The sequence below is a fragment of the Salmo salar genome, chromosome ssa28 (genome assembly GCF_905237065.1).
Source record: "Salmo salar chromosome ssa28, Ssal_v3.1, whole genome shotgun sequence".
Lineage (NCBI taxonomy): Eukaryota > Metazoa > Chordata > Actinopteri > Salmoniformes > Salmonidae > Salmo > Salmo salar.
The window spans coordinates 3,842,883-3,865,892 of record NC_059469.1 but is presented as its reverse complement, the minus strand read 5'-3'; the positions used below and the strand labels follow the sequence as shown (position 1 = coordinate 3,865,892).

The 23,010-nt window shown below is 41.5% G+C and overlaps 1 protein-coding gene and 1 long non-coding RNA gene across 3 annotated transcripts; one reads left to right on the top strand and one right to left on the bottom strand.

The window, feature by feature from the left end:
- Nucleotides 1-2,158: 2,158 nt before the first annotated feature.
- LOC100217343 (COP9 constitutive photomorphogenic homolog subunit 3) lies at nt 2,159-14,880 on the bottom strand. The gene is given in 12 exon segments (NM_001142710.1): nt 2,159-2,482; nt 2,656-2,736; nt 2,869-2,982; nt 3,131-3,217; nt 3,522-3,695; nt 3,827-3,967; nt 4,350-4,529; nt 5,277-5,369; nt 12,998-13,047; nt 13,258-13,370; nt 13,663-13,792; nt 14,736-14,880. Coding segments are annotated over 12 exon segments (1,272 nt in total). The 5' UTR covers nt 14,791-14,880; the 3' UTR covers nt 2,159-2,428.
- Nucleotides 14,881-14,942: 62 nt separating this feature from the next.
- LOC106589336 (uncharacterized) lies at nt 14,943-22,677 on the top strand. 2 transcript variants are annotated; one of them, XR_006762555.1, is made up of 6 exons: nt 14,943-15,350; nt 15,556-15,675; nt 18,101-18,161; nt 18,274-18,388; nt 18,591-18,845; nt 20,469-22,677. It is a non-coding gene; the product is annotated as an uncharacterized lncRNA (long non-coding RNA). The 2 variants fall into 2 exon arrangements; XR_006762554.1 differs by having other exon boundaries at nt 15,556-18,161.
- Nucleotides 22,678-23,010: the final 333 nt, after the last annotated feature.

Here is a 23,010-nt window from a genome sequence, read left to right as displayed (position 1 = left end):
GGATGTTGTGTAGTAAGCTGTGAGTAGCCCATGTGCCTCATCCTAATCATTTGTTCCCTTTTCCTCCTCATAATTTAGCCTACTGTTCTGACTTGGTGGTGCACATGTAGCATATAGCCTCTTTTTCGAAAAATGTCATAGAATATTGTAAGAGCTTTCATTTTCTGCTTATATGTCCCCTTTATTTATCCTAAAGGTTCTGACTTGGTGTACAGCGAGCATACTGTAAGAACGGCCCATGTTCGGAATTCTGTTGCTTTATATTTCAAAAGTGCTGAACAAATAATTATATTGACTATGTCCGTCCTAGCTCGCTCATTAATGTCCTAATCTAAATTACGGATTGAGTATTAAAAGTCTGTTGTTCTGCCCCTGAACAAGGCAGTTAACCCACTGTTCCTAGGCCATCATTGTAAATAAGAATTTGTTCTTAACTGACTTGCCTAGTTAAATAAAGGTCAAATAAAATAAATATGTTTGTCGTCCCCTTAACTTATGCTAAAGTTTGTACATCTCAATTGTCAGTAGAAACCACATTTGTTTAAACAAGTCAGCCACATCAGCTATTTTTTTTAAAGGCAGTAAATGAGGCTGAATGAACTGTTTCTCTGCCAGACAAGGCTCTGCTGATAGCCAGGTGTAGCAGTGGTAAGTTGTTGGGACTGCTGTTGGGACAGCTTTATGCAGGCCCTAACAGTTTGTGGGCACCGTTTGTCACCGTTATAGTGCAGTTCATGTATTTTTTTGTGTTGTGGCTTTGCTGGCATGCATAAAACATTTTTTTTAGGGGGGGGGGGTTGCCCCACCAAGATCTACATGCCAAATTCACAACTGCACAGCATCATCTAGATAGGTGTGCAACAAAAGTTCAACATTCACCTTCTGCTACCATTTCTGTCAAGCCGTCTACGCATGTATTTTGACGCATACGTTAAATAAATCCTACATATGCACCACACAGAACGCACTGCAACTTGCCTCCGCAAGGCAAACGCAGCGTTCCATTGGAAATGAATGTACTTCTGGTGAACCAAAATGCAATGACAGTCAGTGTGATTGCATTTTGGTACACCAGAAGTCCATTAATTTCCAATGGAACGCTGCGTTTGCTTTGCAGAAGCAGTTGCAATGTGTTCTGTGTGGTGCCTACGTTGGATTTATTGAACGTATGCGTCAAACTGTATGCGTAGACGGCTTGATAGAAAATAGTAGCAGAAGGTGAATGTTGAACTTTTGCAAACATCCAGATGACGCTGGGTACCATTTTGCGCATTGACGCTGTAGGTGTGATTGAGGCATTACTGGGGAACCTATTGGTTGTGCGTGCATATAGAACGTGTTGTTGTTTTGACAGTTGAAAAGGTCTGTATCCAAATCAGACTTTAGTAACCACATTGTGAGCATGTTACAAGACATAAATTATGGATTTGAAGAATATTCACTTTGTTAGATCAGATTTGTTAAATGGTGCCCATTCCAGCGTCCCATTGACCTCTTTACCACATCTACCGGCTACAAAAACAACGCTTTTTGATCTTCATTTAAGGTTAGCAGTGTGGTTAAGGTTAGGTATTAAATTAGATTTTAAGAAGAAACATTTTAGAAATGGGCAGGGTTTAGCCATAATTATGACTTGGTGGCTGTGTTAACTACATAACACACTACACAAATACCTGAGCACACAATGGCAGAAAACTAGGGTAAACAATGCTGACAAAATAGTAATGTGACGTGATCCATTTAATGCAAAATTGTGTCAATTTACTGAATCAATTTATTCCAACATTCAACATTGCTAATCTTGAGTCCTTCCACATAACAGATAATATTTATTCAGCTCAGTGCTCATCCCACCTGCAGTAAATGCAAACTACAGTACAAAAGTACACGAGAGACCTCTAGGGGATAGAAAAAAAAAACAGTGCACCATTTTTAATTTGTTTTTTAAAGCTGTACTCTCCTCTGTACATTTGGTCAAGGGCAGAAGTACAGTCTTGCTTTTGTTGTCAAATCTACATTTGATTTGACCCCCCAAAAAATATGCTAGCTCATCGAGGGAAATTACTGATCTTGGAAACAGGAGACTAAGTCCAAGCTTTCCTCAAATTTCAAGTTAGCCTAGAAGGAAATACCAAAGAAATGAACATGCAACAGATAATTTTTTGAACAAATAAGTCCAGTTTTTATTATTATGGTTGTTAATGCAGCAGTGGCTCTTCCATCTGAACATTGATAAATAAAACACCGACAAAAAATGTTTTTGTTAAGGTTTCCTCAAGACACTGTGAAAGAAATAACCAAATTATCATTCCACACATTTAGATTTTCCTTGACCAATGTCCATACTCAATAGAATGTTTTTCCTCTTTAAAAAAAGTCATCCAACAAGAACCTGAAGGGTGGCAGCGTTCTCCCCTGTCCATGCCCCTCAGGAGTAACTTGATGTTTTGCTGCCGACATCATCCTCCTGCGTTCCCATACTCTGAAACATACAGTGTGATACAAACCATTAGCAATCATTTTAATACTAACTAAAAGACCAGGGGTTTCATATAAATAAAAAATACCAACAAATATTCAACCAACTAAACTGTGAAACTACTCCTGTTGGAAAACCACTAGAGGAGCCTAAAGAATGTAATTGTTGCTTCCTACCTTCTGAACAAACTGCGGGTTTACTGTGATTTCTTGATCCATGGACTTTAGTTTCTCATCCAGCTCTATACACTTCAGCATCTGTGAAGGACACAAGACAAGGCATTTACTTCACTAAAACAGTACCAAATGATATGCAAATAATTGTCACTTCATTGCACCTCAATTGAAATTTCCATATAAGGATAGATAATCAATACGCCGTTCTCTTACCTCTTGGTCAATTTTGTGAAGCATTGCGGGGTTGTTGTATTTCTCTGGGTTGTCATGGAAACAGACCATGCCATCCTTTTGGTTGATACTGGCATATATCTCACCATCTTCAATCTGTAAGGAACAGAAAGGTCATTAATGGACGAAGCAATGTTAGATCTAGTCTTTGAAGTGAACGCCATTTTCTTTGATACATTCAAAATTGAGTGTTCTCAGAGTACTGAGAAAGTGTGTCTATCCTCCTGCGGTCACGTTGGCTTACCATGTGCAAGACATACTTCTCTGCCTCCTGGGGCCCTGACAGCTGCACTCGACTTGCCATGTCTTGCAAGGACAGCGTCAGGAAAGTCTGCAAAGAAAGAAGGGTGGTCAGATACATTGCTTTTCCGACCATTTGCTTTAAATCCTTTGTTTACACCCCGGTAACAGGGTGAAGATGGGGACGAAGAAGTTAGATTTGAGGTGAAGGACAGGAGGTATATTTTGAATATAGTTGAGGTAAGTGCAGATGGAGATATATTAAGAATGAGAATGGTGTATTGGGGTAAACGAGTTGAGCGAGGACTACTGATAGACATATTAGGAGGTATATGTGAGATGAGGGGTCATATTTGAGGTGAAGAAGACATGATCTGAAGGGGAAGGAAGTATACCTTTGTTAGCCTCTGGATGTTCTTCTTGTAGAGGGAGGACAGGCACTGCTTGACCAGCCCTGTGTTGTTGTCGCGTGTGAAGGTCTCACTGTGTTTATTCACCTGGGAGCGCAGTTCTGCTGGGTTGTTGGTGGCGTACACCTGAGCAAGCTCATGGTACGCATTGCTGAGAGGCTGCAGAAACAAAAAGCAGTAGAATATATGTCATATGTATAGTATGTAGTACAACAGACAATTCAAAATATAATGGCATGTTTAAGCCTTAAGGATGTGAAATATGGCCCTTTTTGGATCTTCATTCTCACCTTTATGAACCTGCCAACTATCTGTGACGTGTACTTGGGGAGCTGCTGCACTTTGCCGTGGAGAATCAGGGAGACCAGGATGTACTTCTTATAGGCCTCCAACATGATGTGACTGACAGCCATGGCTGGAGTGGTTATTGCCTGCGGGAAAAGAGATCACCAGAATATCACAGAAGGGAACTAGAGATGTAAACAAAATACTGCATTGTTGGGAAAGAGTTTGCAAGTAAACATTTCACTGTACTGATTACACCCGTTGTATCCTGTTCATGTGACAAAAAAAAAAAACTCTGATTTGATACGTCATTGCCGTTACAGATTAAATGTCAACTCAGTGTATAGTGTACTTGACTACTGTATGCATCAAAATAGTAATTTGAAGGTAATGTCAAATGGTATTACAATGAGCAAAGGTTTTACTAGTAGTATGCTAAATCAATTCACTTTTGATAACAGGAACACTAGGTCACATCCAAAACAGCTTTAGCACACACACATTTTAGGTTCTCAAATAAGCCAGTACCTGTTCATAAAAATACAGTGCTCTTTCAAAGTTCTTCAGACCCGTGTAGATCAGGCCTCCGTAATAGTAGTAACATAGAAAGTGCTTTGCGTCGTAGGCGCCATTCTCCTTACAGATGTCCATCATGTCAAGCTCAAGAAACGGGAGGACAGGCTTGAAGCACTTTGCTAACAAGCACAGCTGTGGATGTACACACAAAAATGGTTGAGGGGTCATTCAATATACCGTAATTTCCGGACTATAAGCCGCGACTTTGTTCCCAGGCTTTGAACCTCGCGGCTTAAACAATGACGCGGCTAATATATGGATTTTTCCCGCTTCAAATTTAAAAAATACAAAAAAAAGAACACATTCTGTGACGTGCTCAGTGTTTTGGCGGCATGAAGCTTTCATTAGACCAATGAAATTGCCGAACGGGTTAAGGTCAAACAACTTTTTTGTTTACTGTTTAGATTAAATCGAGCGCTCTCAAACTTCCCATCATTCTGATTACGGTAGTCATTTTGTCACCCTCATCATGGCAAAGACACGGAGAAATGCATATGATGCAGCTTTCAAGTTGAAGGCGATTGATCTGGCTGTTGGAAAAGCAAATAGAGCTGCTGCACGGGAGTTTGGTCTGGAGCAATTACTTTTTTGGTAGGCTACTGTTTACTGCAAATTTTTTATTTTTGTTACAAGCCGTGTTTCGTTAAAGCCTGTGTAAAGTTCATTTGTTTCAATGTACCGGTAGGCACCTGCGGCTTATAGACATGTGCGGCTTATTTATGTTCAAAATAATAATTTTAAAAAAATTCAGTGGTTAGAGGCTTATATTCAGGTACGCTCAATAGTCCGGAAATTACGGTAGTCTCGCAGCCAAGCATCAATACATTCCAATAATCATATAAGGTCAAAGATCCTGTTGATACAAATCAGTTTACTCACCTGACACAGGTCTGCATGAACTGAGGTAAGTTGGTTTGTGTTAATTTGCATTTTGTCTATTGCCTGTTTTAGAATGCCGACACCCCTCAATGGCTGTGAAAGAAAGGGATGCATTAAAACCATACGTAACAGAGATAAGAATGTGTCGTGAGCTCACTCCACACAGCTAGCTTGAAAATTCGCCAATAATGCCATCGAAAGCGCTCCTTTTCAGTGGCACAACTGGATAGTACGACGTTGTCAATCAGTGCGATCACCTGATTCGGCAAGGCAGAGGGCCCCAGGTTTGAGGCGTGGTACGGTCAATTTGCCCTGAGTTGTAGTCAGAGAGAAAGGAAGCTAATCCTGCTAAGCTAGCACATTGGGCTGGGCGATATGGCCAAAATATATCACTATATTTAAAAAATTGACAGTATGGCTGTATTTTATGTTTCTGAATAATACAAGTTAAATATGTTTAATGATATATGATTTTATTAGTCACAGGGTTGCCGATGTACTTGCAGGGCTCAGTTAAATTCTTAATTGGGGGGTTTTGGCCTTTCTCCATTCCGATGGTTTTATACTCAACCAAACTCGGACAAAACTGACAGTGAAGTAGTCCAATGTGCAGAACCTTTCATTTAATTTAGCACTAGATCATTATTGTAAAAACCCATACTGGTATGTGGATTCACGATATATCGCCCAGCCCTAGTTTCACATATCCTTCTTTGAAAAACACATGCATTACACTTAGATCATGTAGAATGAACCGATATTAGTGATGGGGGATCGATAGTTACATATCACAATATTATTTTGGACAATATTATAGTGCCCTCCACTAATATTGGCACCATTTTGTAAATATGAGCAAAAGAAGCCGTGGAAAAGAATGTCTTGTTTATCCTCTTGGTCTTCCATTCAAAATATTCACAAAAATCTAACCTTTAATTAAAGTAAAATAATTTGCAAGAAAAATTACACATTTTTCTCAAATATCTGTGTGCCACAATTATTGGCACCTCTTCATTCAATACTTCGTGCAACCTCCCTCTGCCAAGAAAACAACTCTGAGTCTTCTCCTATGATGCATAATGAGGTTGGAGAACACATGGCAAGGGACCTGAGACCATTCCTCCATACAGAATCTCTCCAGATTCCAAGGTCCTCTTCAGATCATCCCACAGGTTTTCTATTGGGTTTAGGTCAGGGGACTGGGATGGCAAAACCTTGATTCTGTAGTCAGTGAAACATTTTTGTGTTGATTTTGAGGTGTGCTTTGGATCATTGTCCTGCTGGAAGATCCAACCACGGCCCAGTTTAAGCTTCCTAGCAGAGGCAGTCTGGTATTGATATAATATCTATAGAGTCCATGATACCATGTATCCTAACAAGTTGTCCAGGGCATTTGGAAGAAAAACAGCGCCACAACATCAAAGACCCACCAATGTGGCAGGGCTTGAAAACTATTACAGACTACAAAGGGAAACCAAGATGCGAGCTGCCCAGTGACGCGAGCCTACCAGACGAGCTAAATGCCTTTTATGCTAGCTTCGAAGCAGCAACACTGAAGCATGCACGAGAGCACCAGCTGTTCTGGATGATTGTGTGATAACGCTCTCGGTAGCTGATGTGAACAAAACCTTTAAACAGGTCAACATTCAAAGCCGTTGGGCCAGACGGATTACCAGGACGTGTACTCAAAGCATGCGCAGACCAACTATCAAGTGTCTTCACTGACATTTTCAACCTCTCCCTGACTGAGTCTGTAATACCTACATGTTTCAAGCAGACCACCATAGTCCCTGTGCCCAAGGAAGCAAAGGTAACCTGCCTAAATGATTACCGCCTCGTGGCACTCACGTCTGTAGCCATGAAGTGCTTTGAAAGGCTGGTCATGGCTCACATCAACAGCATCCTCCCGGACAACCTAGACCCACTCCAATTCACATACCGCCCCAACAGATCCACAGATGATGCAATCACTATTGCATTCCACACTGCCCTTTCCCATCTGGACAAAAGGAACACCTATGTGAGAATGCTATTCAGCTCACCGTTCAACAACATAGTGCCCATGAAGCTCATCACTAAGCTAAGGACTCTGGGACTAAACACCTACCTCTGAAACTGGATCCTTGACTTCCCGACGGGCCGCCCCCAGGTGGTAAGAGTAGGCAACAATACGTCTTCCACGCTGATCCTTAACACTGGGGCCCCTCAGGGTTGTGTACTTAGTCCCCTCCTGTATTCCCTGTTCACCCACGACTGCGTGGCCAAACACGACTCCAACACCATCATTAAGTTTTCTGACGACACAACAGTGATCACCAGTGAACACTGATCACCGACAACAATGAGACGGCCTATAGGGAGGAGGTCAGAGAACTGTCAGTGTGGTGCCAGGACAACAACCTCTCCCTCAATGTGAGCAAGACAAAGGAGCTGATAGTGGACTACAGGAAAAGGCGGACTGAACAGGCCCCCAATTAACATCGACAGGGCTGTAGTGGAGCGGGTCGAGAGTATCAAATTCCTTGGTGTCCACATCACCAACGAACTATCATGGTCCAAACATACCAAGACAGTTGTGAAGAGGGCACAACAAAACCTTTTCCCCCCTCAGGAGACTGAAAAGATTTGGCATTGGCCCCTAGATCCTCAAAAGGTTCTACAGCTGCACCATCGAGAGCATCCTGGCCGGTTGCATCACCACCTGGTATGGCAACTGCTCGGCATCTGACCGTAAGGCGCTACAGAGGGTAGTGCGAACGGCTCAGTACATTACTGGGGCCAAGCTTCCTGCCATCCAGGACCTATATAATAGGCGTGTCAGAGGAAAGCCCATAATTGTCAGAGACTCCAGTCACCTAAGTTATAGACCGTTTTCTCTGCTACTGCATGGCAAGCGGTACCGGAGCGCCAAGTCTAGGACCAAAAGGCTCCTCAACAGCTTCTACCCCGAAGACAGACTGCTGAACAATTCATAAAAATCGCCACCGGACAATTTACATTGACACCACCCCTCATGTACACTGCTGCTACTCGCTGTTTGCTTGTTACCTATGCATAGTCACTTCGCCCCCACCTACATGAACAGATTACCTCAACTAGCCTGTACCCCTTCACACTGACTCGGTACCGGTGCCCCCTGTATATAGCCTCGTTATTGTTATTCTTATTGTGTTACTTTTTATTTTAGCCTACTTGGTAAATACCTTCTCTTGAACTGCAATGTTGGTTCAGGGCTGGTAAGTAAGCATGTCACGGTAAAGTCTACACTTGTTGTATTCGGCTCATGTGGAAAATAAAGTTTGATTTGATACTTCAGTGGGGATGAGGTGCTTTTCTGCATGGCTGTCTTTCTGTCTACATCAAACCCACTTCTGGTGTTTGTTTCCAAAAAGCTCTATTTCAGTCTCATCTGACCATAGAACCCGGTCCCATTGAAAGTTCCAGTAATGTCTGGCAAACTGTAGGCGCATGAGTTTGTTGTTTGATGACACCAAAGGCTTTTTTCTGGCAACACTCCCAAACAATTTTTGGTTATGTAGGTGGCATCTGATTGTAGTTTTGGAGACTTTCTAACCCCAAGACCCAACTAACGTCTGCAAATCTCCAGTTGTGATCCTTGGAGATTTTTTTGGCCACTCGAACCATCCCATCACTGTGCGTGGGGTCAATATAGACACACGTCCTCTTCCAGGCCAATTGTTAACATCTTTAGTTGCTTTAAACTCGTTAATTATTGCCCTGATAGTGGAAATTGGCATTTTCAACAGTTGAGCTATTTTCTTAAAGCCATTTCCTGATTTGTGCAGCTCAACAACCTTTTGTCGCACATCATTACTGTATTCTCGGGTCTTTCCCATAGTGATGGATGACTATGGGAAGATGGCCTGTGTGTCACCTCATATTTATACCCAAGTGAAACAGGAAGTCATGGCTTACTACTTAAGTGTTCCTAATCACTCAGGTGAACTTATAAACGTAAAATATGAATGGGAATATACTTCAGTTAGATTTTACTCATAAGAATTTCTAGGGGTGCCAATAAATGTGGCACATATGTTTGAGAAAAATATTCATCGCACATTTGTATTATTTTTTTTCAATCATTTTACACTGCTCAAAAAAATAAAGGGAACACTTTAAACAACACAATGTAACTCCAAGTCAATCACACTTCTGTGAAATCAAACTGTCCACTTAGGAAGCAACACTGATTGACAATAAATTTCACATGCTGTTGTGAAAATGGAATAGACAACAGGTGGAAATTATAGGCAATTAGCAAGACACCCCCAATAAAGGAGTGGTTCTGCAGGTGGGGACCACAGACCACTTCTCAGTTCCTATGCTTCCTGGCTGATGTTTTGGTCACTTTTGAATGCTGGCGGTGCTTTCACTCTAGTGGTAGCATGAGACGGAGTCTACAACCCACACAAGTGGCTCAGGTAGTGCAGCTCATCCAGGTTGGCACATCAATGCGAGCTGTGGCAAGAAGGTTTGCTGTGTCTGTCAGCGTAGTGTCCAGAGCATGGAGGCGCTACCAGGAGACAGGCCAGTACATCAGGAGACGTGGAGGAGGCCGTAGGAGGGCAACAACCCAGCAGCAGGACCGCTACCTCCGCCTTTGTGCAAGGAGGAGCAGGAGGAGCACTGCCAGAGCCCTGCAAAATGACCTCCAGCAGGCCACAAATGTGCATGTGTCTGCTCAAACGGTCAGAAACAGACTCCATGAGGGTGGTATGAGGGCCCGACGTCCACAGGTGGGGGTTGTGCTTACAGCCCAACACCGTGCAGGACGTTTGGCATTTGCCAGAGAACACCAAGATTGGCAAATTCGCCACTGGCGCCCTGTGCTCTTCACAGATGAAAGCAGGTTCACACTGAGCACATGTGACAGACGTGACAGAGTCTGGAGACGCCGTGGAGAACGTTCTGCTGCCTGCAACATCCTCCAGCATGACCGGTTTGGCGGTGGGTCAGTCATGGTGTGGGGGTGGCATTTCTTTGGGGGGCCACACAGCCCTCCATGTGCTCGCCAGAGGTAGCCTGACTGCCATTAGGTACCGAGATGAGATCCTCAGACCCCTTGTGAGACCATATGCTGGTGCGGTTGGCCCTGGGTTCCTCCTAATGCAAGACAATGCTAGACCTCATGTGGCTGAAGTGTGTCAGCAGTTCCTGAAAGAGGAAGGCATTGATGCTATGGACTGGCCCGCCCGTTCCCCAGACCTGAATCCAACTGAGCACATCTGGGACATCATGTCTCGCTCCATCCACCAACGCCACGTTGGACCACAGACTGTCCAGGAGTTGGCGGATGCTTTAGTCCAGGTCTGGGAGGAGATCCCTCAGGAGACCATCCGCCACCTCATCAGGAGCATGCCCAGGCGTTGTAGGGAGGTCATACAGGCACGTGGAGGCCACACACACACACTACTGAGCCTCATTTTGACTTGTTTTAAGGACATTACATCAAAGTTGGATCAGCCTGTAGTGTGGTTTTCCACTTTAATTTTGAGTGTGACTCCAAATCCAGACCTCCATGGGTTGATAAATTGGATTTCCATTGATTATTTGTGTGATTTTGTTGTCAGCGCATTCAACTATGTAAAGAAAAAAGTATAATAAGATTATTTCATTCATTCAGATCTAGGATGTGTTATTTTAGTGTTCCCTTTATTTTTTTGAGCAGTGTACTTCAATTAAAGGTTCCATGTTTGTGAATAATTTGAATGAAAGACCAAGAGGATAAACAGCAAATAAATGTTTTCCACAGTCCATTTTGCTCATATTTACCAAGGGTGCCACAAAATTAGCGGAGGGCACTGTATATTGGTACTTTGGCTCCAAGTATCGATTTGTAAAAAAAAAAATACAAAAAAGGGTTTGGTAGCGTGCACTAGTCGGCTGTACCTATGCCAAAACTCCGATATTTTTCATCCTATGGCATGTTCGCCATCTTTTTAAATAGTGAGCCAACATGTTTTTAGAACTGTTATTTCCATGACTGATCAAAACAAACTTTGTCATACCTCTCTGCAGTCATGCCTCTCTGCAGCAGACATATAGTGAGCAATATGTTTGGAACATCAAATCAGAATACATATTGCATCGTCACCTAAGTATTGTGATAATATCGTATCGTGAGTAATACCCTAATCTGGGCTGTATCTTGTAAAAACATGAGTCATTTCGTTAAATAGAGCATGTAAATGTGTTAACCTGTTAGGGCTAGGGGGCAGCATTTGCACGTCTGGATAAAAAAAATGTACCCGATTTAATCTGGTTACTAATCCTACCCAGTAACTAGAATATGCATATACTTATTATATATGGATAGAAAACACCCTAAAGTTTCTAAAACTGTTTGAATGGTGTCTGTGAGTATAACAGAACTCATTTGGCAGGCAAAACCCTGAGACATTTTCTGACAGGAAGTGGATACCTGATGTGTTGTATTACCTTTAAACCTATCCCATTGAAAAACACAGGGGCTGAGGAATATTTTGGCACTTCCTATTGCTTCCACTAGATGTCACCAGCCTTTACAAAGTGTTTTGAGTCTTCTGGAGGGAGATCTGACCGAACAAGAGCCATGGAACGATGATGTCCCATTAGACACCTGGCGCGAGTTCATGTTGGGTACCCTCGTTCCAATACGTTATAAAAGAGTATGCATTCGTCCACCTTGAATATTATTCATGTTCTGGTTAAAAAAGGCCCTAATGATTTATGCTATACAACGTTTGACATGTTTGAACGAACGTAAATATATTTTTTCCCCTCGTTCATGACGAGAAGTCCGGCTGGCTTAGATCATGTGCTAACAAGACGGAGATTTTTGGACATAAATTATGAGCTTTTTTGAACAAAACTACATTCGTTATGGACCTGTGATACCTGGAAGTGACATCTGATGAAGAGAATCAAAGGTAATGGATTATTTACATAGTATTTTCGATTTTAGATCTTCCCAACATGACGTCTAGTCTGTATCGCAACGCGTATTTTTCTGGGCGCAGTGCTCAGATTATTGCAAAGTGTGATTTCCCAGTAAGGTTATTTTTAAATCTGGCAAGTTGATTGCGTTCAAGAGATGTAAATCTATAATTCTTTAAATGACAATATCATATTTTACCAATGTTTTCTAATTTTAATTATTTAATTTGTGACGCTGACTTGACTGCCGGTTATTGGAGGGAAACGATTTCCTCAACATCAATGCCATAGTAAAACGCTGTTTTTGGATATAAATATGAACTTGATAGAGCTAAAAATGCATGCATTGTCTAACATAATGTCCTAGGAGTGTCATCTGATGGAGATTGTAAAAGGTTAGTGCATCATTTTAGCTGGTTTTATGGTTTTGGTTACCCTGTCTTCGAATTGACAAAACATTACACACAACTCTTGTAAATGTACTGTCCTAACATACTCTAAATTTATGCTTTCGCCGTAAAACCTTTTTGAAATCGTAAAACGTGGTTAGATTAAGGAGATGTTTATCTTTCAAAGGGTGTAAAATAGTTGTATGTTTGAAAAATTTGAATTTTGACATTTATTTGGATTCAAATTTGCCGCTCTTGAAATGCACCTGCTGTTGATGGAGTGCACCACGGGTGGCACGCTAGCGTCCCACCTAGCCCATAGAGGTTAACAGAGAAGTAAGTTCATGCATTAGCTCTTCTGGTTTAAATGTTTTGCCCCCGTTTGGCAAGTCCTACCTGTTTTCGTTCTACAAGGGCATTTGTCAACTGATGGCAGAGGCCGGCAACTGTGAAGAGAAATAATAAAAGTAGTAAGTAGGTTTAACAGGTTCAATCAAGCTAAATTAATTTTGCCCTGAACATTTGACCTTGAACATTCTCCACATTCCTTAGGATTTAACTATAATAAATAACACCTCACAGAGTAAACCATTCCTCTGAAACTCAGTTGAATCCAAGGCTTCTAAAAACCAAAAGTTATTTAAGTTTAGACTTACAAGTGTCTGTTGCATATCGGATGTGCTCCCCATTGCAGGTACTGATGAAGAGCTGGACTTGGGAAAAGAGCGTCTCAAAGTCAGGGATGTTTGGCATGGAGAACTTCACAAACCTGTATGAAGGGAAAGTGAAAACTGGCAGTGAGTACACAAGTAATTTTTTTTACACAGTACATGAAAGCAAAAAGGATTGTAGACTCTATAAGACAGTTTCAACAGGCACATCATTTAATTTGAACACCAGGGGTAGAAACCTTGATCTGTGTGATATACTTCTGAGTCATGAGCCCCGAATGCACAGGTACACTAAGCAGAAAATGACTCAAAGTCATAGCCTAGATCAGTGATTTACTTATAATCATTGATCAGGGATTAAAGGACTGCAGAGGAGAGCAGGCTACTCACAGCACAGCCAGGACGCCCAGGGAGTGCTCCTGGATGTCCAAGGCCCCCAGTACGGTGTCCAGGTGGGACAGGTTCTTGGCCAACAGCTCCCCGCTCTTGTTGATCAGTTCACACAGCTGTGTCATCTGACCTGAGATGCAACATTAAAGACAATTGGTAAACAAACAATGTAGCCCTATTAGAGCTGGTTGAAGAGAAGTACAGGTCCAAATCAAGAAACAGTTAGTGTTATGCTGTTGAGTATATAACCTAAATAGTGTATTTTACACAAGTGTTTCTCCCATTTTTAGATGAGACCTCCCTAACCCAAACATTATTGTCCAGACCCAGTTCACACCCATCTAACCCAGAGATGAAAGCGTGTCAGTCATAAATAAATATTTCATTATGTTGGTCCCATATAATGCTTATTTCTAACGATATTGTAATGCAGGCTATAACAACTCTGTACCAACAAACTAACCAGAACGTCAACTGAATACACCTGCATATGTAAATAATTAAGTAATAAAACATATTTTTCAAATATTGGGTGCCACTAAGAACATTGAGCATGCTTTTATAATGAAACCCGGTCCAGCTGCATAGTTCACATTCTTTGCAGTTACTGTAAAATATATCGGCCGGTCAAGTGTCCTGTCAAGGCCTGCACTGGGTACATTAGCTATGGAAGTAACGCATATTGCTTTACAGATGGGACTGTCGACCAATACCATGTGACAATGGCGCTCTGCAACCAATCGCGCCTACTTAGGGCGGAACTACCGGTAAGCATTCCACTGAAATATATTTCTCGAACAAAAACAAAGTTAGATTTTAAAACACGTATTCGTTTACTCTGTTGTTATTGGTACGCTTTTAGTGTCCAGGGGTAAAAACACATCTTTCTGAACTACTTTTTTGAGGCCTCATTCAAAAAACAGTAAATGTAGGGCTGTGTTTACATGATAAAGCAAAAAGGAGGATCTAGCTATCCAGTTTGGCTAGCTAGCTATGCTATCAGCAAAGCATTGCTTAGCATTGGCTAATAGTTTCAGCTCGTCTGACAACTAAAACATGTTTAATGTCCATACCTTGAGCGGAGAGCTGCCGCACATTGTTCACGAACTGCTCCAAGGCTGAAGCCATTGTTATATATGTCCAAAGTGGTAGCAATTCAGACTGTTTTTCATTCAGATGTCAGAAATAACTCCGTCTGGACTGAGACAGGGGGCCACACAGCCGCCACTGAGAGAAAAGTATCGCGAGACCTTCGTAAGAACAGACGGGATCCAACGAGATCTAAGGGTTGGAACTTTAGGCTCTTAAAGGGACAGCCACAGAGTTTTGCGAAATATTAATTTCAGAAACCTTGTTATTGCGGTTTGCTACCATTTATTCCCCACTTTTCTCTAAACGTAATCCCCCTGAAAACATATTGTGATTGTTGTTCTTTGCTATCAATAATTGTTATAATTGGGAATTTGGCTTCCTTACAAAAGGCGGCTCACTTTTTTTTTTCCCTCACAGCCAAGTAAACACAGGAAGGGCAGTGCAGTGCAGTGCAGTGCAGTGCAGGCAAAGATATTATAAAGTTGGAGATTTCCCACTCAACTACAGCCATGGAGGGCCAGAGTGCTGAACTGTTTTTCAGTGTTTCCTTCTAATTGGACTGATTCAGATCTGGATGGGGACACCTGTAACACAAGGTGAATTGAATAGCTCTGCAACTGCATTTTAAAATGTTCAAATGAAGTTTATTTGTCATATGGATACACGTGGTACACAGTACAATGAAATGCGTACATGCAAGATCCCCGCTCAACAATGCGACATAATAAGAATAGGAGAAAGTTAAAAGTCATAATAAATAATACATGGGTTATAATGTACAGACCTTTATCCTTTTTCCAGGTGTGATTTGGCAAAACAAGATTATTGGGGGCCCCTACAACACCTCCCTGAAGCTTACCAATGAACCAGAGGCCACCCCTGCTTCCTACCCAGTACCACAGACCGTTATCAAACCATACAGTAGGCCAGCACACTCCACTCTTCTACCTGTAGCTGCCTGATACTGCTTCTCAGGATGTCTTCATTGTTCTGGTGCCTCATTGGATCGGTCTTGCGATTGACTACAGCTGCTTAGTCTTTCTTGCCAGACTCATGGTTGGCACTAATAGACTCATGGTTGGCCATTAATAGATGCAAACTGCTTTAGCGCCTATTAACAATAGTATCTTCTGGTCGGGGGCGTTTTGTTAAGATCCCCGAGACTCGTTCTGAGCGTTATGGTTTGTGGTATGGTTTTGGAAACATAAGGAAATATCTTTCATATCAGCGACAAATAATAATTAAAAAAAGGTTAAATTACTACACACCTTTATAGGGTTAGCGTAAGTGTTCCCACACAGCCATATCTCCATGTTACATCACTTGTTTACGGAAGACAGACTGAAGACATAGGTGGCAAGCCACCTGTGCTAATTAGCTATCTAGCGTGCTCGGAACACCTGTGTGTAAGCGTAACTGGGGAGGAAGTGTAGTTCTTCAACTGTAGGCACACACAGCTTGTCTGTCTGTGCAAACTGCTACAGTAAGTGTACAACTTTTATATGAAAGGTTCTTTCTTGTTGATATTAAAGAAAAGAGTCTGAAAACCCTACATATGGAGAAGAAGTGATCCCCAGAGCTGACTGATTCCTCCCTTCACTGTTATTTTGCTTGTCCTGCTGCATGCATGCTGTCAGCCTGTTTTGATGTAAAAATTCATGTTGATATGCTAATATTGAATGTTGTTGATGTTTACCCTTTCAGACTCCATGGTACCAGTTTGCCTCTGGATTTTTAAACCCAACTGAGAAACTGAGGACATGTGCGTCAACTTGTTTCAGGACATTGTCTTTGACTGGAAGATGTAGGCAGGCTTTACATCTTGGGGGATTTTGTACAGTAGGCAACACTTCTGGGAGCATTTGCACCAAATTTTACAGCTGCTGTGTGGCTGACGGTTGCGGCACTAATAGCTGAGGGTTGTGACACCAGTTCATACTGATAGTCGTGCACAAGTCCAAATACAGTGCTGAAAGGCATAATCAACAGTGCTTTGTTTAGCTAGCTTGCTGGCTAATGCTATGCAGCACAAATGCCAAAGTCTGAACAATTGCAATAAAGGTTAAAACCAGAAAAAGTATATTTGACAGTGTCAATTAGTTTGTTGCATTAGCAACGAATCAACATTCCAAAATTGTTTTTATTGAAATGGAACCCTATTAAGAATAACACATTGACGTTCTGGACTTTCGAACACATCTCACGCTTCGTGAAGCCATTGTTTGATCACGGACAGAAATTAGTGAAGCAAGTAAATAATGTCATTACTGCCTAAGATAACTTTACGCCTATTTGGCAGAGAGACATTTTCTTCATGACCAGTTCAAGTGTATATCCGCGAAAATGTCTTCTTCCTCTGGTGGACATGGAAGCAGACTTGGAAGGGGGATTCCTTAAAAAATACCGGGCCAGGTACCCCAACGAACTGTACATCACCCTGGAGGACAGACAAGGATTCTGGGTGTCATCTCAGTATGGGAACTTGAGGCGTGATCTGTGTTGAAGTAGTTCTGAACTGTCCATGTTGCCTGTATTTGGCTCCATTCATTGTTCCCTCTATCCTTACCAGTCTCCCAGTCCCTGAAAAGCATCACCAGTCTCCCAGACGCTGAAAAGCATCCCCATAGCATGATGCTGCCACCACCATGCTCCACAGTAGGGATGGTGTTAGACAGGTGATGAGTTGTGCCTGGTTTTCTCCAAACATAGCACTTTGCATTACATTTTTGTTTCGTCAGACCACAGAATCTTTTTATATTATTTGTATTTAATTTTTTTATTTAACCAGGCAAGTCAGTTAACAACAAATTGTTATTTACAATGACGGCCTACCCTGGCCAAACCCGGACGATGCTGGGTCAATTGTGCGCTGCCCTATGGGACTCCCAATCATGGCCAGATGTGATACAGCCTGGAATCGAACCAGGGATTGTGACACCTCTTGCACTGAGATGCAGTGCCTTAGACCGCTGCACCACTCGGAAGCACTCATGACATAGTGTGCTCTGCTGAATGTCTTTGCTATGCGTTGTTTGCATAGCTAAAAAGTCACCATGCTTAGTGCCTACAGTATTTCTGGGAAAACTATTTTTATAGCTGTAACCTTTGCTTTACCCTTTGTTAGTGTTTCACTTTGGCCTAGCTGATGTGAACAACCATATAGCAGTTAACTTCAAGGGCAATTGTCCTCATTTAACAAATTCACAGGTCTCCCTGTTCCATCATTAGCCTACATTCTCATGTTAGGACATCTTCTTTGCTCACCTGTATGTTGTTGAAACTGTATGTTGTTGAACATTTACATTGAAAACAAACTAACCCAGTTGTTTTCTTCTCTGTTTTCCAGCACAGATGTTTTTATTTGCACCAGCCCTATAAAACATTATATACACTGCCCTGATGAGAAGGTAAGCTCGGAGTCAAGACAGAAATCCTGTAGGCTGGAGGCAGAGTGGTGATTGTGTTACCTCTTTCTAACAATAATGGTCTTTGCGCTCTCCCTTGCGCATGCATGTTCAGTGTGCGTGGATAGAGAAACACCTGAGCTATGACTTCTTGGAGCAGATCATCCTGACCTGAGACAAGACCATGGTGACTGGGGACATCCTCATAGATGACACGCCAGACATCCTAGGTGAGTCAAGTGTTTGTAGCAAAGCTGGAAAACTGGGTGTGTCTAAATGTATGTGTTTTGCATTTATGTGATGGTGTCATATGCATGCTACTTTGTCATACATTTAGGTATATTACAGTTTAGTTTGTTGGTAGTTAGTATTCCAGACCGTTAGATGAATCGACAAGCATTACGTGACCTTTGTGATGTGCCTCTGTTGCAGGTGTAGAGCCCAACCCAACCTGGGAGCCCATCCTGTTCACTGTCTGCCACAACAAAAACGTATCCTCCAGCCACCGCCGCCTGCTCTCCTGGGCCGATGACTGGAGGGCCATCCTGGAGAGCAAGAGGCACTGAACCCTTAAGCACACACCAACCTCCCCTTCTCCACCCTGATGACCTACACTACATTGGGGTTCAACTGCTAGAGTGAATACCTCCACTAATACACCACAGTGAATCTCCAACTTGAAGTTAAGTGAGTATTAATCTGTTTGACCACTAGGGGACACACATAGACTGAAGCATGAGGTAGAAATGAGTGGTGTGCCTATCTCATCCTACTCGTAATCGTATCCGTTTTATCACACATCATACTCCAAAAACCCAGAAGTGTGCTTTAAATGCTGGTAAAGCCTATACCTTCAGGGCGCATTACTGCGCTATCACTCAAATGTGCATTGTTATGCCCCTTCACTCATTCATGCACACATTGTTAAATGACCCAGACAGATGAAAATGCACATGATTTACTTACTTCTATTCAATTATCAACGAAACAGGCTAATAAATAGCCTAATGCATGACTGGCTACTATTACATTTACATTTTAGTAATTTAGCAGACGCTCTTATCCAGAGCCACTTACAGTAGTGAATGCATACATTTCATAAATGTTTTATTTTTTTTTGTACTGGCCCCCCGTGGGAATCGAACCCACCACCCTGGCGTTGCGCACACCATGCTCTACCACTGAGCCACAGGGAAGACCGATTGACTGCATTTATTCCAGACACAGGTTAAGATGAAGGTAACGCTAGGCTAATTCGCTTGCCCCATATATTGTTTCACTTTCGAGAGGAGCAAAACTTTTCCCTCCCGACACTTATGCCACAACATTTGTACAATCAAAATAAACAATCTACATTTGTCATTTTATTTTCTACTGATCTGTTGCTCGGTAAACTTGTCTGGGCTAGAGTAAATAATAATAGCAAGCAAGCATGGGTTTGGATCACGATTTAATGACAGACGTCGTCAGCAATGGAATATATGGACAAACAACATAGGCCTACTGAACAACCGTATGGCCTCAGCAAAGTCGACAGGAAATAACTAGCTATGGATTCTGATTCATACGCGATGTTTGGAGAAGGGGAGTTTCCTGATCACAAATAATTACAAAAAATAATACTTGTCATAATCGTATTTGGAAAATTGATCTCCATTACGGTACTCGTTTTGTCCGAGTACTCGGCACATCACTAGTAAAAATAATGAAAATTATTTTACTGTTTTTACTGTTTTCAGAGTTGACTGTTTTTATTCACTCATTATAGTTGTTTGAGTATCTATTGTCAGTTGTCTGTCTGTATGGTTTTGGAAAGTTTTGCAGCCTGTGTTTTGACAATTTGTGAGAATAGAGTATAATTTCAAAGGGATAAAATTATCCATTTTAAAAGTGGTCTAGAGTTGTTTAGTGTGGTGTGCACTTTATCCATCGATTAAGCACCATTCCTTATCAACTGACAGAGAGACTTACTATCACTCCACCCAAAGGCACACATCATTGCAAAATGTTTAAATAGTCACCACTGTCAATCACCTGAAAGACATACCACACGCATACACATTTTGTATGTTGACAAGGACATTGGCCCGAGGAGCATAGGACTCTGTTTTACATGTACTGTATGCGAATGACTCCATATTGTAAATGTTGTTTTCCACCATTGTGCCAACATACTGTAGATCAAATGTGGGAGGACCACCAGAGGGCAGGCTGGGCTCACGGATAGTAGCCCAACCAGGCATGTGAGTCAATGTGACCAGAGGCAATTAAGCACAGCTTACTAATGACTTATTCTCTTTTCCCTACAAGAGGGAGGGGGGAACCAGCGAAGAGGGAGAAGATAAACTGTCTCTGTAGAATGGCTACCAAGAGAGGGGAGCGATCCAAGAAGATCCATTAAGACGGTGACAAACCTGTGATTGGTGTTATAGTTTAAAGATAATCGTCTTGTGTTCCTGTGTCATCTGAAGAAGATGTGTTTTTCTTCGGGAGATTCTCATTGATTGTGTTGGAGTGTTTGTATCGTCAGAAATCTCTCAACAGAGAACTGTGTTCAATCAAGAAAACCTACTCGTGACTCGTTTATTCCACCTTTCTGCTTTAGAGTGACACCAAATTACTTGGTCCGCTCACACTATATATATTTTTTCAACCTAGTTTAGGTCGATTTTTATAGAGGGTTACATAAATGAATATGTTTTCAAGCTGCACCCATTGCTTATGTAATTATGTGTCCTTACCAATCCACATGCATGTATAAGGAATGACAGATATAACTAGGTTTCATGATTTAAAATGCATGTTAAATATATAACAATTATTAAAGTAGAAGAAAGTGAATATACTTAATTTTTTGAATATACATTATACATCACAAATATTTTATTTCAATATTGTCATTCATCTAAGCGTAACTTATTTGCATTAGTCGTATGTGTCTTTGTCACGGTTGTCGAAGGGTAAAGACCAAGATGCAGCGGGAAAATATATACTCATCTTCTTTTTATTTGGTGAAGAAGGGAAACACAAACGTATACAAAAACACAAACGAACTGGACAGTCTTGTCAGGCACACAGCTAAACAAGCACAATCTCCCACCAACTAACAGGTGAAAACAGGCGACCTAAGTATGACTCTCAATCAGCAACAACGATGTACAGCAGTTCCTGATTGAGAGCCACACCAGGCCAACACAGAAATACAACACTAGACCAGCCCCCTAGAAATACAATACAAGAACATACCCAACAACCCGGAACACCTAAATCAAACACCCCATCTTACATAAATACATATCTAATAAACCCTGAACCACTTAAATAAATACCATTTCTACATAGATATACCACTAAACCCAGAAACACTCTACACAAAATAACCCTCTATATAAACACATAACCAAAAACATGTACAACAAATACCCTCTGCCACATCCTGACCAAACTACAATAACAAATAGGCCCTTTACTGGTCAGGACGTGACAGTCTTATTGTTAGTGAGACAAAAAAAAAACTTAACCTCAAAATATCCTATACCCTCTGTTGTGAACAAATATGGTCAAGCTCTTCCATCAAAAAGCATGTATATCTCTTTGCAGGCCTTGCAGTATATTCACAAAGTGGTCTACTGAAGAACTTATGATCAAGTTGCCTTTATTAACAAAGAACAACACTGATTGCGAGCAAACAACTAAACGGGTAACCATTTTGTGCTATTTGTTGCAATGGTGTCAGCTATTGCTGCTACTTCCTAAAATGTGGTCGCAGGCAGCATTGTCAATGGCCTATCAAGCTTCTTAAATGTTTCATCCATCACTCCTAGTGAGAGAATGTACTGTACAGTACTTACACCTAGCTGAATGTCTCTAGCTTCTAATTCAGTTGTACAAAATCATTTGAAATTGATGCTAAAATGTTGTTCATTGGTAGTTCACCTATTGTGAGTGTCCTTTCCCCCAGTGATTCAGAGCGGGCATAGCAAGCTTTGGCCTGACCTCTATGTGGCTCTGGTTCTATCTGTTTTCAGTCTAACCATATCAGCATGATGTTGAAGCGAACTAATTTTGAATCTTGTTTCACACAATGCCTTTGTACCAATGCCCCCTCCTTTTCTCTCCTCCTATCTCTGATGTTAATCAAATTGTAAAAGCACTGGTAGGCTTTTCTTGTGTTGATTTTTAACCTTCCATGTGTCTTTACAGTTGTCATGAAGGTAAGGAGATTAGGAAAAGAATGTTGTCAAGACTGTTGGACAACAAGTGTTGTTGTTCACACATGATTGCCCTGATGATGACTGTCTATGGGGCGAGTTAGGGCTAAGCAATGTGTGTGACCACTGTACACTGCCCAGTCAACCACTGCGTCTCACAAAGCCTCTTCACGTCACTGCATCTTGTCAATGATTGCCTCGTGTCTTTGGTGTTGAATAATATGCCAATGTGCTTTTTTGGAGAACAGAAAATACACCAAATGTTGCCATTAACAACCGATTGAATAAAGAATGCAACATATTGAAAATATAGAGTATTCAATGATTTATTGAAAGTTTTACCTGATACATGATCCTTTTAAAGGTCAAGTAGGAAACATGTCTTGAGTTTAGGGGGGAAAACATCTCCAGATTCAGCAGTAGGGGCCACTCTTACCATGCACTTAGACCCAGGCACAGTAAAGCTCAACATATGCATTTGTTGTTTGTTTTAGTGTTTCAGATTTTTTTGTGCCCAATAGAAATGAATGTGAAATAATATACTGTGTCATTTTGGAGTCACTTTTATTGTAAATGAGAATGTAATATGTTTCTAAACACTTCTACATTAATGTGGATGCTACCATGATTACGGATAGTCC